This window comes from Sinohyriopsis cumingii, chromosome 3 (genome assembly GCF_028554795.1).
Source record: "Sinohyriopsis cumingii isolate HCF-2022 chromosome 3, ASM2855479v2, whole genome shotgun sequence".
NCBI classification, from domain to species: domain Eukaryota; kingdom Metazoa; phylum Mollusca; class Bivalvia; order Unionida; family Unionidae; genus Sinohyriopsis; species Sinohyriopsis cumingii.
In genome coordinates this window covers 88,725,866-88,746,824 of record NC_142963.1, presented here as the reverse complement: position 1 = coordinate 88,746,824, position 20,959 = coordinate 88,725,866, and the positions used below count along the sequence as shown (strand labels likewise).

Sequence of the window (20,959 nt, the reverse complement as noted above, 5' to 3'; positions counted from 1 at the left end):
ATGACTTCTTATACTGGAACCTTTGTAAGCTATGTATAAACTTGTTTAGGACAACAAAGACTTGAAAAAGATAATAATAGAGGGGGAAAAAAAGAATAGCAAGAATAATATTGACAATAATAATAATGATCATAATAATAAACCATTATTATTATTATTGTTGTTGTTGTTATTATTATTATTATTCAAAGCCACTTTGAGATAAGGGGCCCATGGTAACCGAGTGGTCTAGGGTGCTTGCCTTTTCTGATCGCTGCAATCTCAGCTCTGTCCACGTGGAATCAGGCTCAGTCCATGTGGTTATGTGAGAAAGCTTGCCAGTAGTTTCCTGTTGGCTGGTTGTTCTTAATGGGGTTTTCCTAGGTTCTTCTTCCACCAGTTAAACAGGCCACCATATCCAATCATGTGCTGAAAAATGGCTTCAACCCACAACAGCAAGAAAAACGCCAGGTTTGAGGTAAAATAGGCGTCTCTTTAAAAGTTAATCAAGGGTGCCTTTGGAGAGGTTGTTTGCCATGCCTTTTTGTGGATTCTGTGGGTAACACTACCTTAAAACAGAACAATGAAATGACAGAAAATTTATGGGAATAAATGTTTTCAGTAGTAAATTTGATATTTGTAATTGAATATTCACCTTCTGACTCCAACAGCAATTTCCTGGTAACAATCATGTATATTTGCCATATATATTGTTCTTTAAAATGACTTTGTCATTTCCCAGACTTTTATCTTTATAGTCATGTCAGGGGATAGAATAAAAACATTTAATTTCTGGAGAATTAAGTTTTAAATTTAAGAGAATTTGAAATTAAACAACAGTGCAAAAATCATATTAGACATGATGTATAGATCTGTATTTAGACTCATTTTGGATATTTATTCTTGCTGGTTTGACATTTATACATGCTGGTTTTACAAAGAATTTAAATCCTGGTCTTTACAATAACAGATTCATTACTATTACTAAATGGTTGGAAATGAATTCGGTTGTTGTAACAGGAGTCATTAAGTAACCTCAGATGGTTAAATCAGATGAAGTTTGATGTAGGGTATACTAGAGATGCAGTGAGGTCTGTTTCATGGCTTATGGTTTCATAGTGCTTCCACCACAATTTGATGTTATATCATGCTGAGACAAGTAAAATGACTTGCTCAAGGACACCACATTAGCTGATAAGGGTTGATCCCATGGTGGGAATTGATTCTGCACCTTTCTTGTCATGAGTCCAATGCCTTTACCAAAGAGTCACTGCAGGTCTACTTAAGCCTATCCTACTGTATTTTATGTAGTATCCACATGATACAGCTGCAATTAGCACAGCCTTCACTTTGCCATCCCATAATGATACAGTTATGAAACTTGATGGATCTTTTCATCATGGAGGAAACTGCTCACCATGTTCAAAAATAAGTCACAGTGATCAACTTTTCACACTCAAGTGAGTATGTTAATAGGGTTGCAACTGGGATACTTGAGTGTGAAAATCTCTCTAAAATTGAACACTTACCAGAAAATTTTGGAATTGGTGCAGGCCTAATCACATCAAAAATAATGTTGCTGTTGTAGACCACAATTTCAGTTGGTTGTAGAACAGTGGTAGCCAGGGAATGCTGAATTTGGTTGAGATGTTGGTTTTTTTTAATGAAAAAAAATTATTTCATCACAGTTGACCTAATGTGGTAAGACATTTTCATTTTGCTAAGGAAACTGCATCATTAGTTCAGCTTACTTTGGTATTCCTAGTCTTCCATCACTCTTCAAACAACTGAAATGGCAGCCAACAGAGTTTGAAAAACACAGCTACCTGAGTGTGCCTAACTTTAATTCAATAATGAAAAAGAATGAACATACAAGTGATTGGCAGTATTGGGACAATGCAGCCTGATTATAGCTTTTTCACTGGCAAGTGTATAAAAACCCATCCCAAAACAACAATAACTCATTAACTCTGTCACCACGTTTATGCATCAGGAGGTAGTACCCTACTTCTGAGCTCTGCCTATAAGCCAAATAATTTAGGAAAAAATAAAGGCCTGGAAGAAGGGAGATTGACTTATCCAGGGGCCAAGGTCTAAACTTTAAATTTTCAAAGACTTTTTGTTGACTACCATAATGGATGTAAATTTTGGGAAATTAAAAAATAATTTTTTCCATGTCTTAAGACGTATATGCATGTGAAGAAAAAAGAACATTCTCTGTGTCCCAACGCTCATTACATTGTTATAAACTACTATGATTGCTTTTGTTATTATTTTGTTTGTGCATATTTTCTGATTTCTCCAACACAAAATTAAATATAGGTAAATTAATACTTCATAATTCACGGGTTGATTTTCATGTTTTCCTGGATGTAATATAATGTACAGTACTTAAACAGTGCAAATCATGCCTAGCATCACTTTAATCCTAGTTCATTACCAAACATATTAGATGTAGATTTTGTTTTATTAATTTTTCGACCAAATCGCATTCTTCTAGATAATGGTTAAGCTAGTCAGTAATAGCCATTTCATTTACGTCGATCCACATGCTCAAGAGTTACTGTTTTTGAGTGATATAAGCAATGCTATATATTAAGGTAATCTTTATGAAAAGGTACACACATTCAGTTGTGCAAGGCACAACCAGCATAACTGTTACATGTTCATGAAAGAATGGTAAAAATTAAGGCTAAACAGAAGGTAATAATAAAGGCTAAAATTCTGAATATAGATAATAATAATAATAATGAGGACCTTGTATCTTTAGAAGCTCTAAGCGATTTAAAACATTAGACAACACCTATAACATAAAAAAAACATACATAATGATATTATTACAAAAAGCAAATACTATGAAATTAAAAAACATAAAAAACATGCTGAAAATATTTAAGGTAGGGAACATTATTAGGTTTTTAAGTTTGTTTTTGCAGTCGAAATAAGTGAGTTTTAAGAGCACTCTTGTATGGGATCACTGTGTCTTTGTGTCTAAGTTCAGTGGGCAATTCATTCCACATTGCTGGACCCTGGTATGCAAAAGAATGTTGTTTGGCCATATGACTTCGTTTTCATAATGGAAATAATGAGTATACGATTGTCAGAAGAGAAGCGTAAGTATCTTGCTGGTGTGTACACATGGGTGAGGTCGGATAGGTATGTTGGACTGGAGTCCATCAGTGAAACATAGCACAAAGAACAAATTTTGTGTTTGATTCTGGATTGAATGGATAGCCAGTGTAAGGTACAGAGCAGCAGGGAGGTGTGCTCTGATTGTGGTACTCTAAGAATGATCCAGGCAGCTGTGTTTTGAATTTTTTGAAGCTTCTGGAGTATATATTGAGATGAACCAGACAGAATTGAGTTAAAATAGTCCAGTCTTGAAAGTACTAATGAACATACAAGTGTTTTAGTGGCATCAGCTGAAAGATATTTGCAAGTGAAGCTGATGCATCTCAGGTCAAGATATGCAGCCTTGCATATGTTCATGACATGTTGGTGCAACGTGAGAGTACTGTCCAAAGTGACACATAGATTTCATACTGACTGTGAATTTAATGTTGGTGTTGCTGATATTTATTGTTTGAGGTAAAGGATGTGACTGAGAAAGTCTTTGTGTTGTGAAAAGAATGGTCTCAGTTTTATCTTCATTCATCTGCAGGTTGTTACATGTCATCCATGATTTCACATCAGAAATGCATCTCTCTACACCTTGGATGGTAGCATCAGCTTCAGTTGGGTGGCTAGATTTGTATATTTGGGTGTCATCAGCGTACAATTGGTGGGACACTGGATGATGATCTATGACACTTGAGAGTGGCTGAATGTATAGAATGAAGAGAACAGGTCCAAGAACAGACCCCTGTGGAACACCACAACATAGATTAACTGGGCTGGAGTGTATTCCTTTTGCAGACCAAGTAGGACTTGAACCACAGTAATGCTGTATCATGAATGCCAAATACATGCTTGAGACTGTGAAGTAATATATGATGGTCTGTTATATCAAATGCTGCAGACAAATCAAGGAGGGTGAAAACTGAAATCTGTCCGCTATCCAAAGCAGAGAGAATGTCATTAACTATTTTTTGAAGAGTAGTTTCAGTACTGTGGCAAGGGTAATATGCAGATTGTACATGACTGAAAAGATTGTTTGAATTCTGATGAGATACAAGCTGGGATAGAACAACCTTTTCTAAGATTTTTAATACGAATGGGAGATTAGAACCTGGGCGGTAGTTCTTTAAATCATTATGGTCAGGTGTTGGTTTCTTCAGCAGAGACTTTACAATGGCAGTTTTAAAAAATGATGGGAATTCCCCGGATAAGAGAGAGGTATTAATAACATCAGTTAGTGAAGGCAATACTGGATCTAAGCATTCAAGCGGCAGTGATGTTGGGATCGGATCAAGTTCACATGACTTTGGTACACTCTTCATCACAATTGTATTTACTTAATCCATAGAGACAAGTTCAGATGCTGCTAATGGTTGCCACTCAAATTCTGTATCCCAACTGTATGGTGATGATGAGTCAATTGAAATTGTGTTGGCAAGCTTATCTCTAATGGTTTGTACTTTGTCACGGAAGAAATTTGCAAACAGGTCCAGAAGGTCAGCTAGAGAGAAGATAGTTGGAAGTGGTGTACATTTGTTCCTTGACATTAGCTTGTTAATAATCTCAAAGAGCTCTTTGCAGCTGGAACTTTCCGCAATCTTAGTAGTGTAGTGGGCTGATTTCGCTGCATGGACTATGTTTATGATGTTCTTCTTAGCGGCTTCATAGATTTGCTTATGAATAGTGAGTCTGGTGGAAAGCCAAAGCCTCTCAGCTTTATGGCGGACTCTTTTAGCAGTGCGAAGCTGGTCCCTAACACTGCTATACCATGGAGAACACTTTTGAATTGATACTCTGCACTTGGTGGCTTGGGCATGTTTGCCAAGCAATGAATGCAGGCAGTTATCAAGTTGTTCTGCTGTAGGAGGTAAGCAAGTTGTTATGTTTGCTTGGATATCATGCATTTGTTTGGTTCTATAGTTATCATATGGAGGTTTCTCTTAGTAGAAAAAAAAGGTGGAGGATTTGGGACTGATACATCAAGATGGCATATAATGCAGAGGTGATCTGATGCAAGTTCATGGGATACCAGGGAGGAACATAGAATATTATCATCAGGTCTATGAAGAATCCAGTCTAAAATGTGACTATGTTTATGGGTGGGTTGATTAACTGACTGAGGTTGAAAACATTAATGCTATCTTGGAGTTTTGATGTGTTTGGGTTTCTGGGACAGTCAAAGTTGAAATCTCCAAGAATAATCAGGTTGCCACCTATCAAATTGTGATACTCAGGAGATTCAGAAACTGCTCCAAAAAGAGTAATTCGGTCAGCTTGTTTTTTTTTCTGCTAGGAGGAGGGCAGTATAGGCAGAAAAAATGGACTGACTTTTGTTCTAGTGTAAGTGTGGCTTGGACTAGTTCAAACGATGTGTGGTAGAAGTTGTGGTGTGGTTAACGAAGATCAACTAAGATCATCATCAATCTATTTTACATTTGTGTTTTGGCTGAACAAAGTCATAATTTTCCATTCATTGGAAAGCTGGATGTTTCAAAGTCTGCTTTGTTTATAATTGACAAAGATGTCTTGTTTTCTGACATGCAAACAGGCCAGTTAATCATTAAAACCCTGAAACTGGCCTGAGTTAAGAGGGAATTTTGACTGGCAACTATAACAGTACTTTGATGTGTAATTGCCTTTCACTCCTGATATTAGGACAATTACTGTAGTTTTGTAAAATGGGGTGTAAGGTCACTTACATCAAAAGCAAACTACAACTCATTTTGTAAGGTATTAGCATCATTCGAAGCATTATTTCTGAAACTTCATTTTTTGTATTTTGGATTTATCATTAAAGTTTAATGCAGTGGTGCCTATGATTCTAATCCAAGGGATGTACTTCATTCAGTGGAATGTACTTCATTCAGTCCGTGTTCATACCTACAATGTACATGAGTGGTGCCATTATGTAAATACACTCACAAGCCTAATTGCAAGCATTGAATCAACCCTATTGTTGTTCATTGTTGTCATACTAGGATAATATTTTAACGAGCTATGTATTTATAATTTCAGGGCAGAATAAAAATGTACTTACTGATGCACTGATATAAAAAGTCTAAAGCAGTAATACATAAATAAACAATCGAGTCAAAAGAGAGAGGTAGTGTTACAGCAATCCACAAACACTCAATTCTTGTCATCATCTGATCAAGTTATACACAAATCTGAATTAGACAAAAGCAATACGAAAGCAGAAAATTAAATACATTTCTTGATTTTTCAAACAAATTTATATCATTTTTATTTAATAACCATGCATGCCAACCCCAAGAGACTTATACGGGTAATTTTTGCTAATGTAAGTTTGCCTAAATAAATGCATTTAGAACTTACTGCGTGCATCTTGTGATATCGTCTCAGACTTTAAGGTCAGCTTATATGTGGGTCATGCACTCTCTAGTGTTTATACCTATTCAGTTTTGGTGGTTGGTTTATATGCAAATGGGTTTATATGTGAGCATATATGGTAGACACTTTTTGGATGCTCTGTTGAAAGGTTTCAACTAGGACCAGATTGATCCCCATTTTTTTCAACTTTAAGGGTTACAGTACCTAAATTTAACTAAAATTCTAGATGCAACCCTGTGCTAAGTTGATGCATTGAGCTAAAGTTATAAAACTTGCATGTATTCATCTTTGATGGACAAACCTAGTTTTCATGTTTCAGCAATTAAGTTTAAGTTTTGTATTTAACTTGGTTCCTTATATACTGTCATTTGTTTAGTCATTAAATTTGGTGTCTTTATGTTAGGGATATTTAAATCACCACAATGACCTGCTGTTATGGTCACAGTGGCTTAACAGTTAATGTTTTTTTGTCTTTGCAAGATTTCTGGATGATGCCACACTAGAGCAGGCAAGTTGTATTCTTGTTGAGTGAGAGATTCGCACCTTGACATATGGTGAGGAATTTGGGCAATTTACACTCTGGTCTGTAAATCAACATCCATTTCTGTGGGTCTAGGATTGAAAATTCCACAAATCTTCTGAACCAAAATCATTGCAAACAATGATCAGGGCAGTTAGTAAACTGAAATTTTTGGATGGCCCATTCAGAATATCTGTTAATAATTTAAAATTATGATTTACATTTCATGGCTGAATACTTAACATCATCTTCATTTCTAATTGCAGACTTTGTTTTGCAAAGCTGAAATTGCTGCTGCTGGCAATTGAAGTCCGTCAGGAAGATGGCAAGGAGAGCATTCTGGCAATAAACCCTGGCCCAAAGGTCAAGATTGAAAATGCTACTCAGGGCTTCTTCATAGCTGAGTCAGCAGAGGAGGTCAAAAGGTTCAGAGTTTGGAATATAATTTTTATTGGTTGAAGTCAGTTCTTGACCCTCTTTTTATATGCCTTCCATAAGACAGCAAATAGTAAGTTATGATATATCTGTTCATCCATCAATCCTTCCATATATTCCTTATTTTGTTTCAGCACCATGACTAGATTTTTCTACCATAAACAGCTATCAGACAGTGTGGATGGCTTGCACTTGGCTTAAGGAAGGGGTCTATCAAATATGGTTTGAAAGTGTCTAAGGTCTGTGTTGGTGTGAAGAAAATTGGTGTTCTCAGAGTAATACCAGTTCTTAGTTCTTCATCACAGACATGGACCAGACATTGGAGATGACTTGCATATTTGGTAGGGGACAAAATTTACTGATGTGAAAAATGGATTAATCTGGTTTGGGTTTTTTTGTCAAAAAATTACATAAATTGCTGGAGATCTCTAATATTGCAACTGTATTGATTTTTCTCCAGCTGGAGTATAAAATATCACTAACTCCCAATTGGCAGTAGGTTTCTGTTTTTCATGGCTTGCCTGATAATTGAAACACTCCCAAGCAGAGATTTTTTAATGGGTGCATTAAGGGGTGTATTTAAGCAAAGAAACAGAATCTCCAATATTTTGAGCATTATGTATGACTGATGTGATACCAGAGGCAGTAGTTTGGGGAACCAAGTCTGACTACTCTAGAATGGTGGAACCTTTCAGATTACACTGAAAGGGGGAAAAGCATATGGCAGAGTGAAATTATTCCAAGGTAGAGAAAAAGGCATTAGCAAGTGAAGCCTGGGGGGTCAGGTTGATATGAAAAGTGGCAGCTGACAATTTAAGTCTGCAGGCAGAAAGTTTAGCATCACATATACTAAATATATGCTCAATTTTCTGGAAAACTGCTGGCTGCAGCATTCATTCAGAATCAAAGTTTAACTTACGAGATTGAAAATTTGACACTCAGTTCAATGAGCTTGGCCATATATCTTTTGCTCTACACCATTCCCATATTGCAAAGGCTAGATCGCTGAGTGTCTCAACTCTACCTCCTTGGTGGCCCCGAGTGGCCGAGTGGTTTAAAGTGCTTAGCATTACGGATCACTGCCATTTCACCTCTGTATGCATGGGTTTGAGTCTTGAGTTCAGCCAATGTGGGTATGTGAGAAAGCTTGCCAGTAGCTTATTGTGGGTTGGTGGTTATTTCCGGGGTTTTCACAGGTTCTTCCTCCATCATTTATACTGGCCACCATGTATAGCCTATCTTGTGCTGAAAAATGGCATTAAACCCTACAACGACAACAACAACTCTACTCCCCCATGTTATTAATGTACAAAATGACCAAAGTATTGTCCATTAGTCGTCTTACATGCTGACCCTTAATTCCAGAGCAAAAGCACTGTAAAGTGATAAAACCGCAGCTTTCAGTTCTTGGCATTTAACCCATTAACCCCTGAACCAAACAGCTAGGCATTCTCCTACAGCATACTTGCAGAGAAATCACCTAGAGCAGTGTTAGCCCTACCAGTGCCTGTATCCCTAAGACTAATTGACAGCACTTGGCTTGCAGATTTGTACAGAGGGGGCTAGTTGCAATAAATTCATTTTTAAAAATAATATATATATTCCTTTAATTACTCTGAAATCTCGCATAATAGTTCTCAATAAAATTGTTTACATAATGGTATCAATTTCATGCTACATGCAGAAATAAAACTCATGCATAAAGGTAAAAATAAATGATTTACTTACCAATTTGCTTCTTTTGTAATGAATAATTCATAAAATCCATTATGAATTCACACTGAATAATGAACACCATCAACACATGAAATAGTTCTAGTTTATGTAAACAGAAATTCCACTTGTCATCTCTCTTGCAAATTTAACCTTGTGTGAATACTGCACATAGATGGTTAATGAGGTAATGTGTGACAGTCTTTCTTCTGATGACCAATGTCCTCCTGCTGATCAGCCCAAATCAGCTAAAACCACCCCACCCCACATAAGAGCTACCTGACATTACTATATTGTTTATACAAACATTAATGATCTTAATTAGATTAAGAGAAGGAAAAAAATGCAACAAAGAATGTGTGCCCTTAAAACTAAATTCAGAATACCAGTACATTTGTTTTAATAAACAATGTTAAATGCCTTAGGAGTTGTCAAAAAGGAAATAAGGATGGATATAAAATGTGAGAAAAATAGCACAAGCATACATGTATTTAGGCACTGTTAGTTACAACAAAATAGGGCATACTTTATTTGCCAATCAATTGCTGGTGCTTACGTAATATGTTTGAGGGCTTGTCCTTTTTACAAGACAATTGCAATGATAAACTGTTAAATAGCCACACTGGCTTTCTTGTCTGTTTACTTAAGACTCACCTTAACCTGTTGTGCAGTTTGGACACAGCTACCAGAATATGAAAAGAGGGCATGTTTCAGGGAAAATAAGGCACATCACAGGGAAAAACATGTTCTTTGAGAATTTAACATATTGGACCTGAAAGATCGGTCAAGATTTAGTGAAAACAGACTTAAAAAATGCCATGTAAAACCTCCCGATTTTAGGTCCCAGTCTCCCTAATTTTTTAATAAATCTTCCTACTTGGCTTTTGAAAAGTTGACATATGTCTTACTCCAAATAAAGTATTTAAAATCCTTGTGTTAGAAGTAAGTTTTTTCCAATTCTGTTTTGGCAACAGTGACATTGCCAGGGATGTTAATAACACTGGAGAGAAATCACATATTCAGCAGTGAGTTATGGACAAAAGCATCCAGATAAATACTTACAGAGGAGGTATTGATAGTGGCAGCATCGATTGCTGAGCCGAGCCCTGTCCCCATTTGGTCTGCTTCTTCCAGTCAGGCTTTTTTTTGTACCTTAAGGTATGACTGTTGTAACCCAGATTGGGCTGATGTTACCCTAAAAAGGCCTGTTTTGGTAGCTGATCTAAAAGTGGTTAATCTTCTTGGCTGACACTTCATCTAATTCATCCTCATCCCCCCCCCCATGTTGCTGAGACCTCATTGTCAAAAATGTTATTCCTCATTGCCATCAACCACTTGGAGTGTTTGAAATGCCTGGTCATGCGAACGTTATTTAGGCAATGGCCAACATTTGGCTTTATAGTGATGTCACATTACAAGACAGCTGTTTTATGTGTGTGTTTTATATTTTTAACATAACTATAACAATTTCAGTCATATTGCTATGATATCTGCAGTGTTGCCATTTATAGTGATATTTAGCACTGGGGTATTATGTCACAGACTTGAGGCATCATGTCCCACCCATTAATGTATCCTCATACCTGGCCGACCAGACCTTAAAACTAACCTCTTAATGCTGAGCCCCAAGTCAGGCAGCTGCTAGTACCATTTTTATACGTCTTTGATATGAATTAGGCAGCTTCAAACCATCAACCTCTCCACATCTGACACAGATACTCTAACCAGTTAGGCTAGCAAACATTTGTTGTAAGAGATCAGCTTATTGCTGACAATATTATTTGTTTGCTACACAACAATGAATAATTCCTGTCACATGGACCCATGCATGACATCACTGTAGTTGAAGTGGTTGAATCTAGTCCAGAAGCTGCTGATGTAAATGAATGCTGTGCATAACCCAGAACTATGACTTCTTCATCACTAACCATACCAGCACTAGATATGGCTGCATTATGTTTTCTCCTAGAATGTAGCTCTTTATCCATTTCTAATTGCTTACAATTTTCCAAAGTTTCATGCAAAAGTCTACCAGTCACACGAGGCTGGTTTTCAGGTTTCTTTGTAGACAGCTCAACATCTACCATTAAGGAATTTCTGGTACAGCCCTGGCTAGCACACTAAATTGATACAGGCCAGAATCATTGAAACTCTGTCCAGAATAAACTTAACAGATAGTAACTCAAGTCATATCTTCTTAAAGCTTAGTATTGATAAGGCAATGAAGACAATAAACACAAGGAAAAACGTTTTAACTGTGGAAGCATGTAAAAACATGAATGGAACATCACTTTGGTCTTGCATACTGACCAGTCATATGATCTGTGCATCACCTCATGGGGTCCCTTTCGGTATGGAAGTTTCAGTAAAATGGGCTTAGTTATGTTAACCCTACTCCTCATAGATCAGAACAGCTAAGCAGTAGCCTGTAATACTCAGCTGTCTGTTAGCACAATTTTGTTATGGCTACTCCTAAACTACTGGGATAATTTCCCATGAAATTTTAGACAAACATTCATCCCAAGGTCTGGTTGGTTCTAAATGAAAATGGTTCCCCATGGATGTCTAACATGACCATTATAGTAACCATCTTAAAAACTTATTATTATACTATACTCTTTTGACTGTTCTCATGAAGGAAAATGAACTACTTTTGATGAATTGAGTTTATTAAATGTAAAATTTATAGAAAATGTCGTATTTATGATGTTTTGCTTTCTAACCATCTTTTAGGAATCATTTCTCACTTTTTTTTCCACACTCAGTGACATTTCTGGTGGATAGGATATTTCCATATTTTTTGTAAGCTCTTTATCTGTGAAAGCAAATGTAGTCTGTACCTTAATGATGCTTAGTCCATTCCAGTTATGCAACATGGTGTCAGCTGGTTCAAAGTGTCCTGAAGTTTTGATAGATTTTAGATAATTTGGATATAATCCAATTAACACACGATTAAAAGTACGTCATAGCAGTATCTCAGTATCATAATAAAGTTGTTTGCATGTAACAAATGAGTAATACTTATCATGACATACTTAAAGGCATTATGCCCAAAGTTAATATCTTTATAAAATGGTTCACTTTGCATCTCCATGACATCAGTTTATCTCGACTATTTGCTGTATAGTTTATTTGTGTGTGATGTTTGTTTTAACATTTCCAAAATAATCTTTATTGCAATAGCAAATAAGCAGATGAAATTATGGGCAATAGGATGGATGTGACCATTGAATTACAGCTCATCCATCAATGTGACTCTCAATGGCTTGAAAAAATATTTGTTGTTTTATTTATCCATAATCACCAGTAAATTCATTTATGGCACATATAAAAATTAGAAGCTGGTTTCCTTTAATTTCAAGTTGTTTTTGTTGTTTAAATAAGTGTTAATATGTTTATAAAATATTTGTTTTGTGCATGTGAACATAATAAAATGGAGGATCTTACGTGAGTGCTCATGCCAAATGAAATTTATAAAGGTGTCAAAAAAACCTTTTGTGAGCCTTGGGGAGCAAAAGATCAAAATTATTCAACTAGTTTCATAAGTTTGATTTCAGATGAGCATAAATATAAGTTTTTGTTTGAAAAATAGTGATTTAATTTGACCAGACTGCAGAATAATATAGTGAAATTACTATGTAACATGTTTGATACCTTGGTCACTGCTTCTTCTTTGCATGTTTTGACATTATTTGTCATGCAATGTTATTACATATATACATTATTGAAAATTATGATATTGGTATATCATTGTAAGTAATACAATAATGTAATTAAAGAATTTTAATTGTAAGTTTCTTGACAATTTGAACTCATACCATCAATTTCTCTATTGAAGGGCATTTTACTTCTGTAAAGCTTGTCATGGAGCAGCAACTGATCCGAGAGCCATAAAAAAGTGCCGTTGTAGACCATGTAAGTTACTAGTTACCTAAATGTTTGGAACAGGTCAGTAAAACAAATGTCAGTCTCAACATATTCTTTAGCATCTTAGTATTTATCCTGAAAAGGTGGGATTAAAGTGGAAACCTTTTTGTCTCACTTGCAAAGCAGATACATGGATCACTTTTCAGATACATATATATATATATTGATAAATATTAAATGTTACCAGTAATTTTGTCATGTAAGTATGAAACCATAGTTAAAGTTTAAGCTTTTCTGAGAATCTTGGCAGAAGGTTTGGATTTTCATTGTGATGTGCATGATATTTTTGCAAATGTTTGCTTGAAGCATACCTGTCAACTCTCATGCCGGGAGGAAAAAAACTCCCGATTTTGGGGGTCAGTCCATTCCTACCTCCTGCTTACATAATATCTCTCAATTTTTGCACTGATTATTACATTATGTCTATCGATTTTCATTTCTCTTTTAAAAAATCCTACATAAATAGATATATCTTATGCAATCCACAGAAGCCATGATCTGTTTTATCACCCCTAGATATTACAGTAACTAAATAATTATCAAACATCAAAGAATTTTTTTTTTCAGTTAAAGAATTTTAAGTTTAAGCATTATTCACATAATTTTATGATTTATTTAATTCTACAACAATACTAACATCAGAAAATAAACCACAAAAAAAATAAACTGCAACAATTGTTAGCAATTAGTTTAAATGCCAAGAATGATCATTGTGAATGCTGTAGCATCTCCATTCCCACAAAAGAAATGTACATGAGTGAACACCTGGCATTACTATACCATCTATACAAACATTAATTACCACCTTACTATGCAGCTTATAGGCCCTCAAAAACCTAATTCAGAATAAATATGTTATTTAGTAAACAGTGTTAAATGCCTTTCAAATTAAGAATCAGGAAATTATATGAGATATAAAACATGGGAAAAATAGTTGCTACATGTTTGGTAGCTTGAGACCATGTATTTACAACAAAATAGGGCATCAATTATTTGTCAATCAATCAATAGTTACTGAATGACATCATCCACCACCATATTTGTGGTCGGCGGGCAGATTTCACATTGACTTTATATGGTATTTGAAAATTGAAATAAATTCAATGAATCTCAGTTACTTTTATGAAAATTACATACATAAACAGAACGCAATTCAAGCTTTCTGTTAGTATATATACAGTAAAACCTGTCATGAGCGACCTCTGCTATGAGCGACCACCTGTCATTTCCGACCACAATCGTAATGCACGGATCGATTTTACTATATAAACGCTCTGTTATGAACGACCACCTGCTGAACGCGACCAGCGACCGCGATTTCTTGGCAAAATATGCAATTTGACACTGCTATGAACGACCGCATCGCCAAAAAATCAAAACAGATTGACACCACTGACCTTAACTTAATCCTTTGTAAACACTAGAGCTCGGGATAAATGTAGTATGCAAACAAAGTGCACATTAAATAACACTATAGTTGAACAACCATATATCGGGATACATATATCGGGATAAACACCTCTAACCATCATTTAATCCTTTGTAACAAAGACTGCATAAATAGCAAAGATTGCTCTAATAAAGTATTTAAAAATAATTTGTCTTGCTACAGTACCAGTTTTGTGAAATTTACAACTCCAGCGTACGGTGTCATTTGTAAACTGCAGTAAACCAGACTAAAGTACATGTCACTAACCGCCATTGTAGTGCCGAAGTCATGTGAATAGCCAGTAAGAGTAAGATCAAAGGGAGTAATGATGGATATACGCAGTCAATTTAGAGGTTTGTATTTTTTCTTTATCTTTATGAAAACTCACAAAACGCTGTTAGTCCTTATGTCCAAGTGAGAAATCGTTTGAAAGGGCTTCAGTGTTGGTTTGAGTACGTCGTTTGCTTTCCAGTTAATCCATAATGCCTGGAGGGTGAATGAGCTCATTGTCTTTAATTCTAGTAAGTGAGAATCATTTCCGGATTTTTTTTAAATTATTTTTTATTTCTTTTGTTAGTGTTTCACCAAGCCACAATCTGTTTACGTGGGTGCAGATGGTTGGAACATTTGTTTATCGAGCTATAACGCTGTTGATTTAAACTTCGTCTCAGAATAAATGTATTGTTTCTTGATGAGTTAATTATGTCTTTTGGTTTCATTCATTGGTACATAATATATATTTATTCCACAATTCCCCAAAACCTGATCAAAACCGATAGTCTTTATAACGTCAACACTAATAACAACGGCAGAATCTCTGCTGAAAAAAAGAAAAATTTTAACACTGGAAGAAAGGATTAATGTCATTGAAAGAAATTAAAAAGGCGAGACCACTCGCAAAATAGCAGTCAGCTTAAGCGTCAGTAAAACGCAAGTTCAAAATGTAATCAAAGACAAGAAGTCCATTAGAAACGAATGGCAGAAAGGTGCACAAGCACAGAGGAAATATGCCACAGCACGACGGACAGTTTACGGAGATCTGAACGAGTGAGTATGGGAGTGGTTTTGTGTTGCAAGGAGTAAAAACATACCAGTAAGTGGAAAGTTGATTCAGGAAAAGGCAATAATTGAGATACATGTTCAGACCAAATAGCTGAGTAAAACATGTCAACAAAGAAGTATAATGGATTTCTTTTAAAAAAACAAGTGAATAAGTGTATAAAATAAGATATATACATCATATCTAACTGTTCATTTTTTGTACATATTAATGTGATGTTGAAATATAAATTTTATTCTCGTTGTTTGATAGATGTATATCTTTATTATATAAAGATATTTTGAGAGGAATGCATGCAATGTTTAACAAGATTCATGAATAAAGGATATGATACATGTACAGTGAGTATGGGTATTATTTATTTTTCAACAATGCTAACTCTTGACCCTGAAAACCAGTCCATTTTCACACACCTCTTATGAGAGACCACCTGTCTTGAGAGACCACTTTTGGTTGGCAGAAGGGGCGGTCTCTCATAACAGGTTTTACTGTATTTGTGATTTATAAGTTGACTTTGCTTCAGTGTATCTTGTTAAAATTGGTAAAAGTGGTAAAATTTGCATATAGGAGAAACTGCCAGGTTGGCCATCATCCAGGTAAAATGGGCAGAATATTGTCTGCTAGTGACCTTATCGTGAAGCAATACTGTTGCTGGTGCTCACATAACACACACTGTAGAACATGATTTCTTTGAGTCATGTTCTTTTCACAGGATAATTGCAATGATAATGATTAACTGTTAATTAATCATACTGGATTTCTTGCTTGTTTACTTAAAACTAACCTTTAGCTACTGTGCAGTTTGGCCACAGCTGACCAGAATATGAAAGTAGGGCACATCCTGGGGGAAAGTAAGGCACATCACAGGGAGAAGTGGCATGTCCTTTGAGAACTTCATGCAGTTGGTCAATATCTAGTGAAAACAAGGCTTAAAAAATGCAGCAAAAAACTTCCAAATTTTAGGTCCCAGTCTCCCTATTTTTTTATTCAATCTCCCTACTTGTCTTTTGAAAAGTTGATAGATATGTTGGAGTACCTTTTAAATTTCTTTTTGTTGTATAATTAATTATGGTAGTTTTTTAAAAAGGAAGAAATGCTTCATGAGACATATGGATGTTAAATATGGATCAAAATATTACCCCAAAATTAACCCGTAAAGTGCTTGTCCAGATAAGCAACAATGTATGCATTCTATTACTTCAACTAGCCATGACTGCTTGTAAAACTATATTTGATTGGTTTATAGAGGCCCAGAACAAGCATTCTGTTGTATTTTACTATGCATTTAGTGAAGAAGTTTTACAAATACTCACTTTTAAGCATGTTATGCCTGGAAAAAATTAAAATGGCTGAGGCTGAATACGATGGTGATTTCTTGCAACAAATACTGGCTTCTGATAGCAATGATGATAATGATTTTGAAGGATTTGAGGAGGATGAAATTATTGGAGCTGGCGAAGTATTGATGGAATTACCCATGAGTGATTTTGAGCCAGGAATTGACGTGGAACTGGAATCTGATGTACATGCTGGCTGGACGAAAAAGATGGCATGCCTGTCAACCCTGCATTCACTGGTAATTCAAAATTGAATGTTAAGATGGTGAATACTGAACCTATGGACTTTTTAGGACTTTTTTTTATGATGAGTTATTGCATCTGATAGTAGATCAAACAAATCGTTCATGGGGCAGACTTGAATGAGAACAGTCGCATGAAGAAATGGCAGCCTGTCACACCTGAGCAGCTAAAACTCTTTTTTGCATTGATTATAGCAATGGGTTTGGTACATAAATCTGATCTTGATTCCTACTGGGCTACTGATGATGTGATATCAACCCTATACTTCAGCAAAAACATGATTATGGGATTGATTTCCCACTATTCTAAGCAATTTACACCTGGCAGACAACAAGAACAATCAAGGTGACCCTTTACACAAGATCTGCCCAATGACTGAAAAAAATGAAGCATTTGCTGAGATTTATTCACCAGTTATGAACCTTAGTTTTGATATTAGAATAAATAACAAGTGAAAAATTTTCATGAACATTTGTTACTGACTCTGGGGGTCTAAACTTACCTCTGACATTCATGGAACGGATGTTTACAAAACTTTTACCTTTTCTTTACCTGTGATTTTCACAATTTAGATATAACATTGTGACAGACATTACATGTACATGGTTGAACTGCTAAAGAATATAATATTTCTTAGATATATTTGAACTTTTCCATTCAAAAAACAAACAAAAATACAGATGAAATACAATCATAACTTGTCATTTTACCTGTATTTGCACCTGTACTTGCAAATATATTAAATTTACACATGTGCCTTGACGCTAATCTTAAAGTTTAGACATTCACCATCATTTTTCAAATAGGGTTTGTGTATCTATTGTGTATATTTATTGAAATACATGCAGTTTAAAAAATGTGTAGTTTTCTTCTTTTTTTTCTCAAACAATTCAGCACTGAGGAATCTTGTACTGTAAAACAATACAGCACTTTAATGGTTAACAGGTCCTCTTAGATCTGAATGGCAATGATGTCTTGTTCATGATTGTGAGACAGAAATTCATGGAACAAAAAGCCATGGACATAAAAATCACAGGACAAAAAGTCACTGTTCTGATGTTCAGTTGTAAAAGAGGCACATCCTGGGGGGAAATAAGGTGCATCACAGGGAGAAATGGCACGTTCTTTGAGAATTTCATGCAGTTGGTCAATATTTAGTGAAAACGAGTCTTGAAGTCACAATTCTGATTTCACTGTTATGAAAGAGGTATAGGATAAAAAGGCACAGAACAAAAAGTCAGCTATTTTTATTGGAGTTATGAAAAAGACATAGGTCAATAAGTCAAAATATGACTTCTGTACTTTTGAAGTCTTATTACTAAATGAAGTCTGGCCATGATTTCACACTCCCTTTGATACTTTCATGCAGGAGGTTGAGGGCTCGATCCCAGACCAAGTCATACCAAAGACTTACAAAAATGGTAATAAGAACTGCTTCGCTTGGCGCTCAGCATTAAGAGGTTAGTGTTAGGACGGGTCGGCCTGGTGTCAGGATAATGTGACTGGGTGAAACATCATGCTACATGTCTGCGGCATGATGCCCCAGTGCTAGGCATCACTATCAACTGCCACACTGCAGACATCGTAGCGATATGACTGAATTTTTTTTAAAGCTACTTTAAAAATCCAAATTACACAGACACACACACACACTTTCATACTTTGCTTTTTTTCAGCAATTTTTAATGTTCAATTTGATTACATTTTTTGGCTAAAATGATAAATTTACATTTACTGATGCTATATTTGAAACATTTTGATTGCTTTTTTCATATTATTTGCAGTATGTTAGCATATAATTATTTATTTGTCCTATTAATTCTAAAATTTTTGTATAGTTTTATATTTTTACCTGCAAAATTCCGTTAAAACCACCCCTTCTTGTGTACAGTTCAATTTGATAGAGAGAGACTAGACATTTGCTTGTAGCATGCTTATCCTGTAAACTTGTTTTCACAGTATTTCAGAAAACAAACTATGACATCAATGGCTCCATTCTTGTCAATATCACCCCTTGTATAAGATACCTGCTCTAAGAAGCAAACCAAACTAATGTATTTCATGTTATTGTTTGTACCCTTTAATTTTTCGTACACCATCAAGCCATACAAAAAATAATTCATTCTTACATATTTTTCGTACACAAAATTAAATATTTTTTTTGTCATCCTATTATTTCTCGTACATAAAACAATCTACTGTGAAGATTTACTTTTGCCTAAGTGATAAAAAAAAGTACAACCCTTTAAATTTTACAGCTAAGAATAAGAGATAAAATCATTGTTTTAGTTGCATTTTTATTTATCTATTATTTTTATTTATTTCTGTTACAATTGAAGACAGGTTCCCATTTCAAACTGATTAAAAAATATAACCAAAGTTCGATCGAGGTACATCAAATGACCAGGGTATTGTTCTGCTAAGCAAGTTATGAGTAGTGACTAACTTTGGGCATGTTCTTAACTGAGGCATTGACTATTAAAACGGGAGATTAAGGATATATAACAATCATCATTTATAATCATGCATGTAGGTCATTGATAACTTCTTTCTTTTAATATTGTATTTCACTACATATTTATATGTTTTTATTTGCATTACTTTTCAAATGGCGTCAGAAAAAATGCTGATGTATCACTTAGATACACAAAACGACCAATTTATTCTTTGCTGAGTATATTTGGTATAAACCCATATAAGAAATATATAAATATTTGTTTCCTCAATGAAACACAAACCCGAATTATCTGTTATCTTCACCTAAATGTTTATCTGAGGCATCTAATAATGAAAAAGAAACAAAAACACTAAAGAAATATTCACCAGTATTATAAGTGTGTAGAAAGCCCCTTTGCTCTGCTTACTCAGAAAGGGCAACTGTTTTGTTAACTGAGAATCTATTCACATTAATTTTATTGCCCTTCTTCGTCTTTTGTATCAGCGAGAAAATATAATGATTGATGTATTTGTTCTGATGTTGTCATTAAAATATATACTGATATTCATTAACAGCTGGACAACGTCATTAATGAGCACTCTTTATTATGTCAGTCAGTGTAACAAAGAAATGCATGCATTTGAAAATGAGTTCAGAAGCCATTTGAGTTTATTTATCCAGTAAAAATAATATTTCAGTACAGAAAGACATGAAGACCACAGCAATTAATCTTATTGTCTCAGTATAGTAATGCAGTAAAAACTATAAAATCCCAGTTAGTTTTAATCATGAATGCAAAAGTCATTGACTCTGTGAGTTCAGTTTATATATAGTTAATATCTTCAAAGATCTTGGTCTGTTTGTGCTTGGGCATGTCTTCATTATTAAGTTTCTTCAAACACCTGCCAAAGGGAGAAACTTTTATCCCACCACTACCTAAATGCACTGAACCACCAAACAAAAGTCAGAAAATTGGACCAGGATGGCCCAGAAAAGACAAAGGTGAAGCCCGTCACCTGTGATTGTTACTTCAGTTACCGAGATTGCCAACGTAAAAGATGATGCTGAACTGTACAAATCAAATGTTGATGCAGCAGATAATGCCATCATACCAAAAGATACTATTGAAAAGGTGCCCATTATTGCTGAAAAATTTCCTGAACCTGCAGTAGACAAGTTGAACTACAGCAAAGATAAGAGGGATATAAGCCAGTTTCCTGGTACTGCAAAGTCACCAGTAAGAGGAAAGTGTTTGAAATGGGACATTAACAATAAAATAAGAATTGTTGAGGAGGCAAAACTATGTGGAATAAGGCCCATAGCTGCAAAGTACCACCTTACACTAAGTACTTTATCAGGCTGGATGAAAATGGATTTTTTGAAAAATATTCAAAGGAAAAAGAAAGGATCT

The 20,959-nt window shown here is 35.2% G+C and overlaps 1 protein-coding gene across 2 annotated transcripts in view; it reads left to right on the top strand.

The window, feature by feature from the left end:
- Positions 1–20,959, top strand: part of LOC149803260 (calcium-activated potassium channel slowpoke-like) — a 346,338-nt gene that overhangs the window by 221,381 nt on the left and 103,998 nt on the right. For both annotated transcript variants that reach the window (XM_089952911.1, XM_089952912.1), the window contains exons 13-14: positions 7,234–7,392; positions 12,954–13,030. In XM_089952911.1, the coding sequence (XP_089809037.1) occupies positions 7,234–7,392; positions 12,954–13,030 (236 nt within the window). The remainder of the gene's footprint in view (positions 1–7,233; positions 7,393–12,953; positions 13,031–20,959) is intronic.